General features: G+C 42.4%; 1 protein-coding gene across 13 annotated transcripts in view; it reads left to right on the top strand.

The window, feature by feature from the left end:
• The window catches only part of AHCTF1 (AT-hook containing transcription factor 1), an 80,444-nt gene that overhangs the window by 52,810 nt on the left and 8,849 nt on the right, over positions 1-18,785 (top strand). For all 13 annotated transcript variants that reach the window (XR_006706018.1, XM_045453218.1, XM_045453212.1 and 10 more), the window contains 10 exons: positions 597-747; positions 1,248-1,398; positions 1,970-2,068; positions 4,524-4,716; positions 7,038-7,241; positions 7,871-8,285; positions 9,592-9,715; positions 11,629-11,714; positions 14,412-14,620; positions 16,366-18,361. Coding sequence is in view for 12 of the 13 variants with exons in the window: in XM_045453218.1 (XP_045309174.1) it covers positions 597-747; positions 1,248-1,398; positions 1,970-2,068; positions 4,524-4,716; positions 7,038-7,241; positions 7,871-8,285; positions 9,592-9,715; positions 11,629-11,714; positions 14,412-14,620; positions 16,366-18,361 (3,628 nt within the window). In the remaining variant the exon portion in view is untranslated. The remainder of the gene's footprint in view (positions 1-596; positions 748-1,247; positions 1,399-1,969; positions 2,069-4,523; positions 4,717-7,037; positions 7,242-7,870; positions 8,286-9,591; positions 9,716-11,628; positions 11,715-14,411; positions 14,621-16,365; positions 18,362-18,785) is intronic.

The following is an 18,785-nucleotide window of genomic DNA, read 5'->3' as shown; positions in this document are numbered from 1 at the left end:
AGGGTTTTTATATAACCTTGAGCTTGGAGAATTCCTCTTGTTACTTCTGTAGCAGATTGGGAGCGGGGAATTAGCACTTACCTGATTCTCTCATAAGTACGTCATTTCTCTTTGGCTAACTACCCACACTTCTTGCGAGACTAACCACCCCACTCAGAGAATAGGAGGCAGGGGTGGAGGGGCAGTAGGAGTTAACACCGTGCAAAGAGCATGGGCCTTAGGGGTCCGATTGATTCTTCTTTGTGCTCTGTGCTTGAAACACATTCTCTGAGCCTTGGTTCCTTACCTGTAAAATGGCAAGGTCTCTTCGTGGAGATGCGCAGAGGTGTGTCTGAAGGGACATGGTGCCTGACCCACATAGACCCTTGGTGAATGATAACCATCGTTTTAGTAGTTGTGAAGGATCGAGGCCAGTGGACAGGGACTGCTAATGCAGTTAGGTGTGTGTCAGAGGTCCTGGGTTGGGAAGAATGGATATGAAGGGAGGAGGAAGATACTCTTAGGTATGCAGAATTTATTTTAAATGCTAAATACGTAAACATAACGCTTAATGTTTTTGAATATTAAATTTTTACCAATTACGGCATATTCAATAGAATGATCGGGATCCTCTTTTGCGGGAGAGATCAGAGGTTCGGAATGCTATAATAGACCAATATGGGAAAGTCCTTCCTAAAATCCAGCGAAAATTAGCCTTTGAGCAAGCCAAGCCTTACCATCTGTCCACATCACCAGTTCTTCAAGAAGGTAAGATTTCAGTGAAAACTATCAGAAAGTATCGGGTGAGAAAGGATATCAAATGATTACCTTCTGAACCATTGTTAGGTTCTGTTTAGCTCACTTTTGCTTTGATTCGTTACAGTAGTTTTTTTGTTTTTTTTTTGTTGTTTTTTTTTTTTTTTTTTTTACTGGCCACTCGAGCTGCCCCCCCTGCTCCCCGTCCCCCAACATAAAAGTTTTCTTGGAAGTTTGTATAGTTTATTTAGCAGTGTAGTACAGAGTAAAAGAACTCGTTTTATTTCATTTGGACATTCCTGTCCAACTTTTAGAGAACATGTCGGATAATAATTTTACTGCCTCCTAAAAGCCCAAGTTGTTGAATCTCGCTGCGTAGATGTTGTTAAACTAAGTATAACCCTGAACTGCTCTTCTCTCATGGCCCCTGTTTTCCAGTCACTCTTTCATTATTAGTCTAGTAAAATCCTGGCATCAGAGATGAAATTGACCTTGCGTTCTTTGTTTCACAGTTTCTAGACCCAAACCATTATCAACTGTCACAAAGCAGACCGGAACAGGGACTGTGTTAACAAGATCTACTTTCATCAGTAGCGTGTTGTCTAAAATTGGAGAGGTTTGGGCAAACAGCGACCCTAAAGACGGCACATCAGCCTGCAGCAGGTACTCTCTCCTCACATCCCGTGACAGCCTGGCTTGTTAATCCTCCCTGGATGTCAGAAGCTGTCATCAGCAGTCCAGCCTTAGCGTTTCTTAGTGTGTTTAAAAAGGAGAAACTTGTATGTTGACTATTTTTATTGTAAGAAGAATTCTTTTTGTCTTTAAATTTAAAGGCATTTATATTTATTATTATTTGTAACTGAACGGAAACGTACAGAGTAAAAAGTGAAAGCCCTCCTTTCCTATCTAATCCCTTCTTGTTTTTTTTTAGTTTATTTATTTTGAGACAGAGAATGCGTGCAAGCATGGGAAGAGAGAGAATGTGTGCAAGCGTGGGAGGGGCAGAAAGAGAGGGAGAGAGAGAATCCCAGGCAGGCTCCGCGCTGTCAGCACAGAGCCCGACCCGGAGCTCTGTCCCATGAACCGTGAGGTCATGACCTGAGCCAAAATCAAGGGTCGAATGTCAACCGACTGAGCCACCTAGGAGCCCCTAATCCTACCTTCTTAAAGCATATTTTAATGTAATACTCTTTGTAATACATAATCCAAAGTTAAATTTTTATTTTCTTTGTAGTCCTAAAACAGAAGGACCATCTCCTTCTCTCCCACATGCAAAAATGCCTGAGGCATTTGTTGGAACACCAATTTTAAAAGCGTCACAAAAAGTTTCTAGGTAAGACTTAACTGAATCATTTTTAAGTCACAATGTTAGACAATAATTGCACTGTAATTTTTAATTAACTTGAAAACTTTACATGATTTTAAATTCTTGAATGAGTTTTCGTGCATGCTTCTAATTTTTTTCTAACTTGGTAAGTTGTGTAGTAATTTTAGGAAACTTTACACCAGCTGCTAGCCTACTTAGAAATTTTGCTGAATGACATCAGACTGCTTAAAGAAGCAAACTTTGTTTTATTACAATCATGAGCTAAGTAAACTGTTAACTTGCTTTCTTTAATGTAAGTTCCTGGTTGACTGATCTGTGACTGAAAGTCAGTTTTATAATTTGTGACTAATTCGGTTGGCTCATCGAAACTTTCTCCTGTATAGCAGAGCCCACTAAAATGCCTTACGTGGCTTCAGATGCAATATTTGTACATCTTCACCTGTGGTATTAGGAAAGTAAATAGTTAAGTTGAAGTTTTGCATCCAAGATGAAATTGTGATTGTATTTCATTGAAAATGTTGGATTGTTGGAAAAAGTATTCATATCCTCAAGAGTGGAGAACAAACAGGTGTCTCTTAATGTTTGATTCTTTGTCTTTAATACACCATGCTCATGATTGTTGTAAATTTCTGATCGTTTACATTTTATCAAGAACAGAATTACATTATTTTAGGAGAATAAAATGATCTGAATTTAAGGTACTCAGAAGAAGTTAGTAATTTACAAACGGGGCCTAAGCTATTTATAATAAAGTGGGCATATTTTCAAAGCTTGACCAGGGTTTTCTGTTTTGGGGGGTTAGATTTAATTAGGTGGAGGTGGTGTTCTTTTAATTACCGGGAAGGTTATCTCAAAAGTCATTATTATTGTCATTCTGTTTTCCTATCAGTAGTTCCACTTTTTCCCCCACAAGTCAACTTTTTCTCAGACCCTTTGTACTTTAATAGATCTGGGGTTCAAGAAGGGAGCAGTAATAAAGGTTTTCAGACTCATGACTAATGGCCTAACGACCTAAAGAAAAAGAAGTATTGAGACTCCTTCAAAGCTATGATTAACTCAGAAGGAAGAAAGTCAATTGAGGTGTGAATACTTATTTTTATAGAAACCATTCCATTCCCTAATTCTGTGTTTCAAACTGGTTTGCATTAGTGGGTAGTGAGTAAATTTAACGGATTGTGACTAGCATTTCTTTCAACGAAACAGAAGAGGTCATATCAGTGGGCACTGCATATAGCGAGGCTAAGTGCTAGTCTATGTAATTTATGTTTTGTGTGTGTGTGACCTGAAATGCATTACTTATTTGTATCATGGTAAAAAATTGTGGAAATCCTAAGAACTACATTTTTAAAGAAAATATCATAATCAAAAAATGCTTTTTCTTGATAACTGTGTTAGTAGAATTTCAATATATTTGGTCTTACACTTATTAGTATAAGAATTTTGTGTTTACTCAGTAGGTAACTTTGTTGCACAGGCTGTGTTTTTGAGAATCCTTCATAAACAGGCACCTCGAACATAAATATTGACACAGTGCAAAGGCACGTAGCAAAAGATCTATGTGGGCTAGTTCAGCATAAAAGTGAGCAGTTTACAAATAAAGATTTTGAATACAAATGAGGCAGAGAAGGAAAAGAATTAGGAGAGGCAAGAAAATGTCTAGTGGCCTGACTGGGTATTTTTGATTTGGTGGAAATCTCAAGGCTGTGCTTATTACTAAGCATTATTTATTAAGCTAATACTTCCGAATCCAATGAATGTTTCCCACTGGATAACAGGTTGGGTCTTAAAGCCCCATCTGTGAACTATGTTCATCTACCATCACAGTCATGAAAATCTCACTTGAATGTAGAGGACAGAAGGGCAAGGACGGGGGTGGGTAATTCCTGGGCACCAGACAGGCACTACCTTTCCGGTTCTTCTCAGCTGAACCACAGAGTCATTTGGGGGAATTAAAAATGTTTTGTTTTTATTGCTACAAAATATAACCATCAAATAGACTGTTGACGAGGAAATTGGGGAAGGAGTGGCTGATGCAAATAAATGGTCTATCAGAATTTGTAACCTGAATTTTCACTTTTGAATTTAAAGTCTTTATCTGTAAATTAAGTTTTTAAGCTGTTGGGACTATGCGTGCTTAATACAAATTCTTGGTGAGATTAGCTTTATCATTGTATAAACTACGTCCAGGACATTACAGAAAATGATTTCAGCAGAATCTTGAGATTCCATTTTGTCACTGCCCTCATTAATTTGAAAAGATAAGGTTTTTGTGTGTGCTGGTGATCATTCTTGCGTTGCAATAAAAACCAAAAAGGTCAAGCAAACCAGTGTTCATTATGTAGGTCATATGTAGAGAAAAGGAATTTTTACGTGTTCATAAAAATGAATTCTAGCAAATGGATCTGTCTGCAAGTTAGTTATCCGGATCTTTCTGTGTACTGTGTGTGTGCTGTGATTACAGACCACCGGATTCGGTCGTTCATCCCGTGCCCCAGCCGTCTCAACATTTGGGATTTATTCAGCAAACCCCCCCAAGGTCTCCTTTATACCGAGCGTCCAGTTCATTGCCAGTAAGGTCACAACAGAAAGGATCGAGTCACAGCTCTCCCAGGGCTTCAGAATTCCGCGTACTTGAAACTCCCTTTGTAGTGAAGGTGAGTGTTAGGAACCTCGCATTTGCGGGGAAGCTGGGAAGCTTTCACCTTCCAAGTAGAAGGGAGAAGGAAGCTCTTTATAACTGGTATCTCTGGGTAATTGACAGCTTTAAATCTTTTGGGGGGAGTTACCTTTCCAAACTGTTTATTATATTTTTACATCTTAAACAGACTTTTACTAAATTTACCTTGTGCGCTTAATTGAGGTTAACAATTACATTGTTGTTCCGAGAGTAACGCAAGTCTCTGTGGTTATTAAAAGTTGAAACCTGTAAGTTAAAACCTCTGGAAAAAGGTTTCACGTTGTTGGGTTTGCTCCCTGCCTGCCCCCCCCTCCCCACCCCCTCCACTCCTTCTCTGCTACTGTTTGCTCTTTTTCCTTATATCAGATGCTTTTAGTTCTCAGGTTTTTATTTATTTACATTCTCTCCTTTGGTGAAACTGTAAATTGTTACTCCTTGCTAGCGGCATATCTGCCTTAAATTCCTTTTCCCCCACATCTCTGTTAAGTCATGAGTTGGGAAACCACAACAGTAGACCTGCGGTGGCAGGGAACGGGCACCTGCTTCCGTCCCGCTGTCACAGTGGTCAGCTGTGTGCTGGCACCTAGCCCATCCTGCCGAGTCCCACAGGCTCCCTGCCTTTGTTTTTGTCAATTGTTTCTGGATATTCCACATTGAGAGTAAAGCCAGGGGATTCTTAAGTTTCAAAGTGAATAAAGTAGTTCAATAATTGCCAGTCCAAAAATAGTTATTAAAAGCACTTGAAAAGAAGGTGGATAAGCTAATTAAGTTCCTGACATTTAATCTGTAGGATACTGTGATTCTTATTTTCTTTCTTCCTTCCTTTCTTTCTTTCTCTCTTTTTCTTTTCTTTTTTCTTTTCTTTCAATGTTTATTCTGGGAGAGAGAGCGTGCACACACGAAGTGGGTGAGTGGGGTGGGTAGGGGTGGCAGAAGGAGGGAAGAGAGAGAATCTTAAGCAGGCTCCACATGGAGCCCCCCTCGGGACAAACCTGAGACCATGATCTGAGCCAAAATCAAGATTCCAACGCTCAACTGAGCCACTCAGGTGGCACGGCCCCCCCCCCCCCCCTTTTTTTCCTTAAACTTGTTTTTGTTACTTTGTTTTTATCCATTAAAAAAATCACATTTTGGGGCACCCGGGTGGCTCAGTAGGTTAAGTGTCTGACTTCGGCTCAGGTCACGATCTCATGGCTCATTAGCTCAAGCCCTGCGTTGGGCTCTGTGCTGACAGCTCAGAGCCTGGAGCCTGCTTCTGATTCTGTCTCTTTCTCTCTGTCCCTCCTCCACTCATGCGCGCGCTCTCTCTCTCTCTCTCTCTCTCTCTCTCTCTCTCTCTCTCTCAAATATAAACATTAAAAAAATTTTTGTTAAAAATCACATTCCATATTCTATTATGTAGTTATTTTGTGCCTGCTACCAAAAATAATCTAGGGAAAAAAATCTATGTAATAATTGAAATAGATCTGATGGAATTCAGTAATCTAATGGGATACAACAGTTTGCTAGTCCTTTAGAGGAGAAGTTAAGTGAAGGAATTATTTCTGCTAAACAGTTTCTGTGCTAATTATTTTTATTAATTATAGTAAATCCTCAGAGGATTCTCAGAAGTAATCAGTTACTGTTGGATTCATGTGATGAAACTATATTTTTTGTGAAATAGTCTTAAAGTCAGGCTCATCTGTATTAACTTGCTGTAATCAAACCTGGTTCTTTTCATTGCACGCTATCATTTCTCTTCGCCTAGCTAATGTTTTGTAAGCAACCATTAAATAATTTATCTCTACACTGTATTTTTGTTTTTAAGTTTATTTATTTTGAGAGAGCACGTGCATGCGGGGGAGGGGCAGAGAAGGAAGGAGAGAGAGAGCAAGGGAGCGGGAGTAGAGAGAGAATCCCAAGCAGGCTCCACACTGTCAGCGTAGAGCCTGATACGGGGCTTGAACTCACAGACCATGACCTCGTGACCTGAGCCGGAATCAAGAGTCAGACACCTAATCGACTGAACCAGCCAGGCACCCCTACACTGTATTTTTTAAGTGGAACTTAAACTGGGAATAACCAAGGCCTTTAGAATGATTGTGGATGCAGTTTTATGTCTTGTAGCCTTATGTATAGAAACCTCTGAGTAGAATTTTGTATTTTCTTCCCAGTAATCCATAATAAAAGTTTTTATTGATGTATTTATTGGAGATGAGCATATATAGCCACTGCTGTGACTTGGTTGACCCTGTCTGTCCTTCTGTAAGTGTCTTTTACAAACACTAACGGTGGAATCCCATTTGTTCCTTGTCACAGAAAGCTAAAACTCTGGCCATGTCAGTCGCTTCCTCTGGATTTGCCGAGTTCACTCCTCAGTCCATCCTAAGGTCTGGTCTTCGAACATCACCTTTACCATCTCCATCTCTGTCGCCTGGAAGGTCCCTTTCCCCTCCTCTGCGACTTAAAGAAACTAGAATTTCATTCATGGAAGAAGGCGTGGCCACAGAACGGACTGCTGAAGTAAGCCTGTTAATAGTTGGAACAAAAAAGACTTAATAAGAATATATTAGCTTTTACAAGTAAAACGATAAATCCATTTAAATAATACCACTCCAGAGTTTTGTATGCACTCTCGCAGAGTGTCATGAAATCAGAGAACATTAGTTCAGAAAGAAACTCATGGTATTGGCCGAGCCAAACCCATCATTTACAAGTGAAGAAAATACAGCCCAGAAGCACCAAGTAAATTGCCTAGAATCAAATAGCTATTTGGTGGCAGAAACCTCCTAATTCTTAGTCCATGTTTTGTTTCTTACCTTATTCATCCTCTCTCTTACTGAGACCTTAATTGGTTGTTTAGGCAGGTATGTTGTCAGACTTCCACTGTGGTTGATAGGACACCATTTGGTGGCAGTGGGCCATCTTGCCTCCTGTGTTTACTAGTCTTTTGGAAAAACTGCCTTGTTACCAGTTAGGGAAACATTCACAGCCACGTATCTGTATCTGGAAAGATGGATTTAGAGCGAGTGTTGACTGAGGAGAGAATCTAGACAAATACCAAAATTGGAGAGTGTGGAGAGCTGAGACTCGACTGCGACTTCTTTCTACTAGTCAATATTTTCTTTTTTCCAAAACCTCTTACTTGACAGGGGGCAGACGAGAGTAGGATAAGACTATCTTTTACGTCACCTTTCCATAAATGTGGAGTTCTGGCAGAAAACAGACGGCTGAAGAGCGAAGACAGGACAGCAGCCTTTTCCCCGAATAGTCCCGAAAAGGACCATCGAGAAATGGATGTGAGATCGGAGGACACGGCCTCACAGAGTTTGGAGAAACTGGACACGAGCAAAGAAAGTAGCGGTACCTCAACCAGGTCGGACCAGACCACCTTGGAGTACCAGGATGCGCCATCCCCAGGAGACTTGGAAGATCTTTTTGTGGCCTCAAAGCCAGTGAGCCCTCCCACAGAATTAATTGCTAATTTGACTGAACAGACAGAGAAGGACAGTGATCCAGACGTTCTTGAATCAGAAATAACTCCTCCAGACCTGGAGAAACAAACGGGTAAGAACTCATTTCCCGATATTCACAAGGTTTGTAATAGAATTCTTCCATTTTAAGAAAAGCATCGGGATTGAACAGTCATATGATCACAGCGGACTAGCTTGTAGGCACAATGCGCACAGGTGACGTCAGGCCCTCTTACGGCTCTGAGAAGTAACAATACGAACTCTGCAGACTAGATTGGTACGGTTTTTAACTTGTCCAGCACCCTCAACTTTCTAGAAAGCTGCTCAGAAACCAGGTCGTTCGTTCGTGCTCTTCACTGTCCCCACTGCCAAAATAATCTCTGGGCGATCAAAACAAATCTCCAAGGGCCCATGAATTTATAGCTTTATGTTTATCCATTGGAAAGATTTTGAGCCCCTAACGCATGTGCAGCAGGTGGGCTCTTTCTGTGTGGGCTCATTGCTGAGAGTCAGTGAGTGAGTGAGGCAGACATGGCCTTGCCCGTCGGTAACTTAGAGCCTAGTGGACTATAGATAAATGAACAAGCACTTAGACTGTTGTTTGATACATGCTATCGTAGGCGGCATGGAAGGGGCCGGGGGAGAGAGGAGAGAGACTTGGCTTAAGATTGCATCAGATATTTAGCCCATTTTTGTATGTTTTGACCCCCTGAACATTTAAAGGTAACTCCTGACTTTAAAACTGTTAATCTAAATACTTCTATAGAAATCTGTGTCTTAGTGGTTTCTTTGGGGCTCTGATGTCTGTTTCACAAACACAGGCATTGGCAATTGCTCTAAGGGCCTAGGGCTGTCCCCATGAATAGCATCTGTCACTTTGGATGTGCTCAGTTCCACTAAAATATCTGAATGATAAAACATGAAGATGTTCATGGCAGTATCTTCATCGATGATTCCTGAAAAGATCAGGCAGTCTCAAATAGAAACTTCTGTTCTCATGGGGGATCATGAGGCACAAACTGTAGAGTAAAACTGACTACATTTGAATCTCGGCTCCTTACTAGGCCTGGGATAAGATGTGACCGCATGCCTTTGTTTCTTTGTCTGTGAAATGGGGGGACAGTTCGACCACTTTGACTGTTGAGGACTAAGTGCATCGATCTGTGTACAACACTTGCACGTTAAGCCAGAAGTGAGAGGTGTGGATTAAGGGGGCTCTTGGACTGGGCTCAGAGAACTCAAAGGATCTGTGGCATTCTGATGCCAGGGAATAAACCTAACGGTATAAAAAAGCGGAGCCACCAAACGTGTTCGAAAGTAATCGTCCAGGAAGGACTGTGAGGAATCGCTAAACATTTGGCATAAATCATTGTAAGTGTTCTCCACCGTGTGATTTCCAGGCCCTTTGGAAGAGGCGGAGACACAGGACCTCTTAGTCGCAGAGGCGGAACTTTCTGAATTCAGTCACTTGAGCCCCGTTCAAGGAGTCGAAGCTTCCCTCAGTGTACCAGCAGCCCACGAAGGGTAAGTTAGTGGAGAAAAGTTCCCATGTTAAGAAAGTGTAATAAAACGGTGAACCGGTTGTTTAATATTCGTGCGTAGATAAGCTTTTATTTTAGATCTTGGACATTCCCATTTCAGTAACGGTTTCTGTTAGGAAGGACATTCTTTGGGTCCAGTGTGTGCTACTTGGTAGTTACCGTGAATCCTAGAATGAGACTCCACATTTCCTGAATTTATGAAGTCATGATGAATTGAGGCAGATCTCCTCTTACATGCTTTGGTGATCCCATTTTTGTTGAGGACCAGAGTTGGATTTCCAGCCGTGCGTTCCTCCACACCCTCCCATTTCTGGTGGCTTCAGGCCGATGAGGTGCGTCTGCTGTCTCACAGGATGGAGTGTAGGAGAGGCAGTGCTGTTTTTGCTGTCCAGTGAATCCGAGACTCCGCCGGCCGAGTTTCTGGTTTTGAATGACTGCCTGAACCACCGTGCCCCCCCACCAGTTTTATTCGGCGTTTGCACATTTGGGCGGCGTTCCTAGATGGTGTCAGGGAGGGTGGGGTGGTGTCCTAGATGGTGTTGGCCAGTGGTACTCAATGTGCTCCAACAGACTGACGCCGGTTCCCAGTCGGTTCACGGTCTGCGACAAGACAGACAGGCAGCTTGTATGAGAATATCGGTCAGTGCACCACGTCCCTTCTTGGACGTCACCGAACTGACCAGTGAAGTGATTGATTGATCTGGCAGAAGCTCTTCATCGGGTCGCAAGGCGGACACCTCGCACATCAGGACCCTGAGCAACACTGTTACAGAGGAAACAGAAAAGTGGCAGCTTTGATCTCGAAGTCATAAGGGTGAATTAGCGTGCACACAGTGTGATCATGTCATGCTGTCCATGGTTCATCACCCTGTCGGGCCTGCTAGAGTTCACAGAGCACCCACGAAAACCAGTATCATGAAGGTCGCGTCTCCTACATGACCTCAGTCGCGTGCTGCCCTTCCGAGAAGAGAGATCCTGATTAGCTGGAATCTTTGCCAGGCTTTCATAGAAAAATGGGAGGACATAAGATGAAAGGATTATCTAGATTGTCTTATTATCTCATTCTCATGTTTCTTGAGTTTTAATGAAAATATTTATTGCAGTGGGTTAGATGGTTAATTGCAACAGTTACAAAGCAAAGTGCAGTCACGTGACAAGAAACTTTGTGGTCACCGTGGGTAATAATCTGGGCGGATAGTCCCCATCGTGACAAGCTGTGTCCTTTTTAAATATAAATTTATCAGCCGTTGGTTCTTGCTTAGCTTAACATTGTGAGATGAGTCTTAAAAATACACCTATGAAATAAATATATATAATATTCCAAATGCATGCTTTTTCTTGCATTTATTTTTTAATTTTATTTGTCCCCTCTTACAAAGGCAGCATGCTTTAGTTGGGTTTGGGGGAAAGGCCAGCTCAGCATAGGAAGGGATCACTGTCCCCATATTTCCAGAACTTAACTTTCATCAAGTGATACAGGTCCCATCGGTCTCCTACTGTTTTATCATCCTCTTTTTAGATGACACTAAAATACCGAACCTGACTTTACTGAGTATATAGGAGATACTCCATAATACCTGGTAGACTTATTGAAGGATGTGCCCACAGTAATTTAAAAACTGGCATAAGTGTAAATTTATGTTGATCGGCATGCCACTGTTGCCAACAGAGGAAAATATTAGAAAACAGGAGTACCGGATCCAGCACTGCTTGTTTCTGAATTCACCTACAAAGTTTACAGTGTTCTTCAAAATGAACTTGGGTGGTTCATTCATAATGAAAACCTCAGTTTTCATTACCAAAATGACACGTGGCAGAGGGAGCAGGATTATTAACACAGGTAAGAGCAGGTGGGGGCCTTCGTACACGCTCACGGACGTACTTCTGTTTCTAAAGGAAAATCGTCGCCCTGAAATCCCGGGTACCAGTTCTAGACGAAGGGGTAGTGTCTGTCGCGGCCTGTTCCTCTTCACTCAGAGCAGGTAACAGTACACGTGTATATTTTCTTGCCTTCAGAATTCTTTTGTTTTACTGTTTTAGGAGTGTTCTGTTCCTAGAACAAAGGAATCTGTTATCTAGATTTTCTTATCACAGTTCTTCCTTTTTGGTCAGATTCCGTAGCTAAGGGAAGTGAGTCTCTCTGAAGGCATTCTGTGGTCTGACAGAAGTCTTAGAATGGTTTTTGTGGACATATTTTCCTTCAGAACATCAAAGAGAGGAAAATAAGTTCTCAATCCCCAGCCAGACTGCATATCTGCTTTTTGATCTCCTGGGACTGAGGTGTCTACACAGGGCAACTTCTGGTTTTGTGTTTGTAATAACTTAAGGCCAAAATTGGCTTTTTACTATTAGAAAATAATTACAAACAACTGCATTTACTCTAGGGAAGGTAACGAATATATAGACTTCATTTGATTTTTTTTTTAATGCAATGACTTTTTTTTTTTTTAAGTGCCTCCTCTTAGACCCTGGTTGTATAGAGATGAGAGAGGAACATTTTCCTCAGCTTCCAGCTGGGTTTGGGGAAAGCAGGCATCTTGAATGGCGATGCCCAGAACTTAGCATTTTGCGTGATCACCTAACAGTACTATGTTATGATGTTGCCGCTGACTCTGGAGCCCTTGCTGTCAACTATAATACCGCCTGCCTGTCTCATTATGAATAGGGATTAGGACAGACTTGAATAAACTTGTTTTTTTCCCCTCATTAAGCATGTAATATGTCTTCTTTTAAGTTTATTTTTGAGAGAGAGTGGGGGAGGGGCGGAGAGAGAGGGAATCCCAAGCAGGCTCCACACTGTCAGTGCAGAACCTGATATGGGACTCGATCCCACCATCCACGAGATCATGACCTGAGCTGAAACCAAGAGTCTGTCCCTTAACCAACCAAGCCCCCCCAGGTGCCCCTAGGATGTAATATACTTTTATTGTAAAATAATGAGAGCACAGCCAAGTAAAGTAGAAATCCCCATAACTTGGTTATCTACTTTAAGGACCCATTATTGGCAATTTAAAGTATCTTTCCTGGATTTGTGTGTGTGTGCATATTTTCCTGCATATGTGGGAAGAGAAGGTAAATGTGGAGGCTTTGCTTGGATTCATAACCTAGTTCCGCACTTAATATGTAAAGGCTGTGGGCTGTACCTCCTGTTGCTTTGTCTATAAAATATTTATACCTTTAAGTGTTAATAAAAGCTCAATTAAAAAATGAAGGCTCAATAAATGTTGTCTATAATTATAAATCATCACCAGTTTATTACCAAAACAACTTTCTTTTTCAGTTAGCACTAAACTTCTGACTTTTTCCTATGTCATTAATATAGATTAACCCTGTCCTTTTTAACAGTCGTGGTCGTGTTCCCTCGTATGGATGTTCTGTGGTGGGCTTAACTCGTGCTTATTGACGAACATTCGGGCTGATCACCATTTCTGTTTTGCCATTTCATTTCTGCCTTGAATTTTTTTGTGTGTCCATATCTTGGCACATTTTGTGTCAGTATTTCTCTTCAGTAGTTCCAAACCATGAGCTTCCCAGGCAGGTCAAGGATTATGCACAGATTTCTAGGATTTTCTCCAGGGAAGGTTATTCGCCATTTCACACACCTACCGTTGGAAGGTAAAGTGCATGCTTCCCCCATTCCTCTGCCGGATGGACAGGTGACAGCTGCCTTCATTTCGTTTTATAAGCTGTCTTTGTGTCTTTGGGGTACTGCTGGCCCCATTATCTATTAAAAGTGTGAAAATATTTTTCGGTTTTTTTTTTTAAACCTTTTTATTGATTTTTGTTAAATTCTAAAGGCTTTTAAGTTAGACACCCCCCCACCCCACCCCCCCGCCCACCTGCCGCAAAGTGTTTGGGATTTTGTGTTATTCACAAACCCAAATGGCATATAAATAATTATGAGTGCTAGTAAGTCTTTGGCAAAGATAAAGAGGATTTTTGTTTTGTTTTGTTTAGATGAGCTGTCGCCCTCCCTCAACTCCCCTCTAGCTTTTCTAAGTGGTAGAGTGTATTTGTGGTCATTTGGATGCTTTCTGCCAAAAGAGATCTAGTCTTTTTCCAGCGAGATAAAGCCCTGATTGCATGTCCCTCACATCATTCTGTAACTGCTCGGCGGGGATAGCTGGTTGCCACTAGTCACCTGACGAAGTTTCCAGGCTAATTGAATGGAGAACAAACATCTGAGCCCCTCAGAGCAGTCGTGTTCATACTGAAGTTTCAGAGTAAGAGCAAGAATTCTATCCAAGTTGAAAAGAACCCGGGCAGGGGCACCTGGGTGGTTCACTCGGTTGAGCGTCCGACTTCAGCTCAGGTCGTGATCTCACAGTTCCTGGGTTCCAGCCCCACGTCAGGCTGTGTGCTGACAGCTCGGAGCCTGGAACCTGCTTCGGATTCTGTGTCTCCCTCTCTCTCTGCCCCTCCCCACTCCCGCTGTCAAAGCAAGTATGTGTTGTTTAAACCGAATGGATACCGAAGAGATGGGATTCACATGTAAACCCTGACTGGCTTTTCCCGTCAGATGTCAGAAGCCATGTGGCAATATGTCTGGTTTTCAAGGAAACAGTCTCCAGTGCAACACGGCCCTAACCTTTCTGTGGCTTCTCACATAGTGTGGTGTGTATCTTTCTGGTTTTCTTTCCGTCTAAAACCTGGAGGATTAACTCTCGTTTGTCTTTCAGCTGCGTCTGACGTCCATGGTGACACTGGGGACCTGGGGCTTGTTGCCTCCGAAAGTCCCGTTACCTCTGGTCATAAGTCTGACCAAGAAATAGCACTGACCTTAAAAGAAGATCATGAAGTAGCAGCCGATGTGCTGAAAGCAAGTGTTGACTTTCCAGAAGAAAAGCCTCCTGTCTCTGACGGTCCTCCGGATACTCAAGAAATTCATGTAAAAACATTAATTTTTTACTTGTTAGTTGTGGTTTAGTTAGGTTTCAAACCGTAGTTTAAACCTAATGTATACGTTTACCTGACTGCTATCTAAAAGCCTCTTTATAATAACGTGCGTGAAAAAAAAAAGTGTGACTGTTTTGTGGAATATAAAAGAATAAATCCTTTAAGTGAGAAATTGTTTTTCATGAAAACCAAAAGGCTATGTGAAGTCACAATTTTAACAATTTAAATTAAAAGATTTTTTTTAATTTTTATTTTTGAGAGAGAGAGTACGAGCGTGGGAGGGGCACAGAGAGGGAGACACAGAATCCAAAGCAGGCTCCAGGCTCCGAGCTGTTAGCACAGAGCCTCACGTGGGGCTTGAACTCATGAGCCATTGACATCATGTCCTGAGCCAAAGTCGGACGCTCAACTGACTGAGCCACCCAGGCACCTCTAACAGTTTAATTTTTGCTTAGTATCTGGTTCAAATGAAAGGTCTTTTAGCCATGAGAAAACAGACCCTGGCTACTCCAGAGACAAGTATGGCATCAAAACTACTCAGAGCCTATATTTGAAAATAATTGAATACAGTTAAATAGAACTTTTTCCCCCATGCATACTTGTAGGAGAATGATAACCAATTGGCTGGGGTTTAACCTCTATACCCTTGAGAAAGAATTTTTTTTTTTTTTTTTTTTGGTATTTAATACGACTTGCTTTCTAAAAATTCCGTCACGTTTCTTTTACAATCAATGGGCAACCTTTGTACGATAAATGAATTTAAGATAAAGCAAAAACACCTCTAATTTATAGAAATGTGACTAGGTCGTATTTGGGAAGTTTCTTAACTCACAATAGTGTGGTGCTTATCCGTATTCGTATTCGTGAGTATTCTCACTGTAACATAGGTGGCCATAGTTCCCATTCTTTCAGCTGGGAAGCTAATAAAACCGTGGGTGTGGTGTGAGTGGGAACCCGCGTCTCTGGGTACTTGCAGTCTCTCCTCGCTGAATGTTTGGGGAGTGGGAAAATGTCATTGTCTAGGTGGGTGGGAATGTTCTACCTTCTTGGTCAGGAGATCTCTCTGTTACTTTCTACCTCCTCCTTTTTCTCCCCTTCCCTTACCAAAAGGTAAATGCAAGGACCATTCCTTCTTCCACCAAACCCTTGCAAGAGAGGTACTGAACTTGAAAGCCTTAGGAATTTCATGGTTTATGCAGCCCCAGCAAAGGCAAGAGGATTGAGTCTAGCCCAAGGGAGCTTATGTAGGTGAACTCTTCTTCAACCTTATGGGGATCGTGCTGTTTAGAAAAAGTGTGGCTAGTTAGGTAATGTGGGGATTCCCATTAAAATGCGATTTGGGGGTTGTTTCTTTCTCTCTGGTTAATTTTTTTTTCCTTGAGTGAGAACAGAATAAGTCCTTTAAATTCTTCTCACAGCTGTTGTTAGCATCGTGATAATTTTCAAGGTTTTATAAAGACTGTCTTTTTTTAGCTAGGGAAATGTGGGATTTCTATTTTAATTCCATTCAGAATCTCAATCTTTTTTTGTCTAGTTATTTTGACTGAGTAATAATGTCTGATGGCTTAAATGGACGTTTTATAAAATAAACCCATAAGCATAGGCCAGATTAAATGTAGCTTATGTTTAACAGCTCATAAACCAAGGGTGAGATGATTATTTAAAACCTTTGTGCTTTAGCTTCAAATAAATGCGTGAAAATCCTTTAACCCTTCTCTTATCTTTAATTCATTTTAGGTGATTGAACATGAAAAGCTTGGAGTTCAAGATTCGGGACACGAGGCTAACGATCTTTCATTTAATGAGTTGTATCCCTCAGGGGCCCTTAAGCTCCAGTATAACTTTGATACCATTGAGCGGCAGTTCTGTGACTTGCCTGATAATAAAGACTCCGCTGAGTGTGACGTTGCTGAAGTAGATGGGGAACTTTTTGGGGCGCAGAGCAACTTTACCTTGATACTGGAAGGTGAAGAAGGAGAGTTTGAGACAGGTGATTCTGCCGCATCTAACGTGCTAGCTACAGCGGCGAACACGGCAGCGGAGGAAAAACCCGCGTGCGGCGGGGAGAATGGTGGTCGCGGACACGCCGCAGATTTCGTGTCTGTCACTGCGAGTGACCGGGAGTCCCAGAAGCTGGAGACGTTACCATATGTGCCTGAACCCATTAAAGTAGCCATTGCAGAAAATTTATTAGATGTGATTAAAGACACAAGAAGTAAAGAAATTACTTCAGATACAGTGGAACCACCATCCATTCATGACAACTTACCTTTAATAAGCCAGAAGGTAATGTGTCCCAGCAAGGTAGTCAGATCTACGCCGAAGACTGTGCAGGAAACCAGTACACTGACCGTAAGCGTGAGCCAGACGCATGACATGATTTCCTCTAGAACGCGCACGAGAGGACAGCGCGTCCAAAACCTGAGTGTCAGACCAGCTCAGCAGGAGGAGTCCACGGATGTCGCCACCCCTGGCACCCCGGGGCTTTCGGGCGGGAGGAGAGCGAGGAGAATGAAGGACCTCTCTGGGGCTTCCGAAATTGCCTGTTCTGACGTCAGAGGAGCGTCTCCGAACCAGCAAGTACCCCAAAATTCTGTTACTCCTCGAAGAGGACGGAAAAGAAAAGATCACCAAGACACTTCAGAAAGTGATCATCCTATGGCACGGGAGCCACCGGCCACTCCGGGTGGCTCACTCGGGAGGTTAAAATCCTCTCCGCTGCTGGAGCCGGCAGCTGAGGAAGTTAAGCTTTCATCTGTCACCAAAAGGACCCCTAGAAGAATTAAAAAAGCGGTGGAGAATGACGACAGTGTTGAAATGGTAGATCTAGGCGTAAAAGTTAGTAAAGTAGCACATTCTGGCGGAAGCACCAGAAAACTGAGAAGTGCTAAACTAGGGGCTTCTGAAACCACGGGATATAAGCAAGATGGAGAAAGTAAGCTTTCACCGGTTACAAAAAAGACTCCTAGAGGCATTAAAAAAGCAGTAGAAAATGCCGACAGTGTTGAAATGGCCGATAAAGATGTAAAAGTCAGTAAAGGAGCACGTTCTGGCGGAAGCACCAGAAAACTGAGAAGTGCTAACGTCGGCTCTTCCAGAAGTGTAGGATACAAACCAGATCCCATGTGCATTGAAGAGGCACCGCCTGTTCAGCACAACAGCAGGGCCAAAAAGAGAGAAGTCAGCACGCCGGATGTTCTGGAAGACTGTCAACGTGACACATCCCAGCTGGCTCTTGAAACCGAATCGGATCTGCCTAGGAAACGGGGTAGGCCGAGAAAAAAACCACCTGAAGATGTGGGATCTAAGGCCACTAAGGAAGTGAGGAGTCCCAAGAAGACGCAGACTCCCAGCCGCCAAAGGAGGTCCGCCAGGAGCACCCCAGCCAGAGGTGGCAAGGCTGACGCCGGGAAGCCAGCTTTAGAAAAGTCCGTTTCCGTGCCAGCGGAGGAACTTGCCACGGTGACCAGCGCAAAGAGGAAGCTTACAAAAAGGACCGAAAATCAAAGCCAGACACGTGCATTACGCTTAATATCGGAAAAATGCACGGGTGAAGACCCAAAGGAACCAGGTGACCCAGAAGCCAAAGTGCCCGCCGCGGTGGCCGTGACCCAGTCCACGCGCGGCAGGAGGACTAGGGCCAGCAAGGCCGTCTCACTGCTGGACCCTTCGGAACCAGAAACGGAGTTTGTCTTTTCTCCTCCTGTGTCAAAGGCTCCAAGGAAAGAGAAAGGTACTTTTACTTGTGTTCAAAGCACAATTTTCATCTCATGCAACGTCTTCTATTTTCAGCATAGTTCGATTCAAGACTGTAATTGGTTATTTCTCCTGAAAATGATTAGTAGTTATAGAGAAGTCCTCCCTGTTCCAAAGAAGAAAACAGTCTTGATCTTTTAATAGTAACATTTAAAGATTTTCTATTTCAAGGTTTATCTTAGATTCAAGAACTTTCTGGTCCAGTAGGACTCTTTAAATCCTATAATGCACTTGTCATGGGTTTTATCTTTTAGAATAGTATCCTCTCGTCATTCTGCCGTCGTCAGTGACTTAACTTTTCCCCCCATAGAATCAGCATTTTTCATCTAAGTGCAGCCGTGTTTGGCTCGTGACCCAGCTGATACCTGCAACTTCAGATTGTTTGGAGGGAGGGGAAGGAA

This window comes from Leopardus geoffroyi, chromosome C3 (assembly GCF_018350155.1).
Source record: "Leopardus geoffroyi isolate Oge1 chromosome C3, O.geoffroyi_Oge1_pat1.0, whole genome shotgun sequence".
Taxonomy (NCBI): Eukaryota; Metazoa; Chordata; class Mammalia; order Carnivora; family Felidae; genus Leopardus; species Leopardus geoffroyi.
The sequence above is the reverse complement of the archived record's forward strand: the minus strand, read 5'-3'. Positions and strand labels throughout refer to the sequence as shown.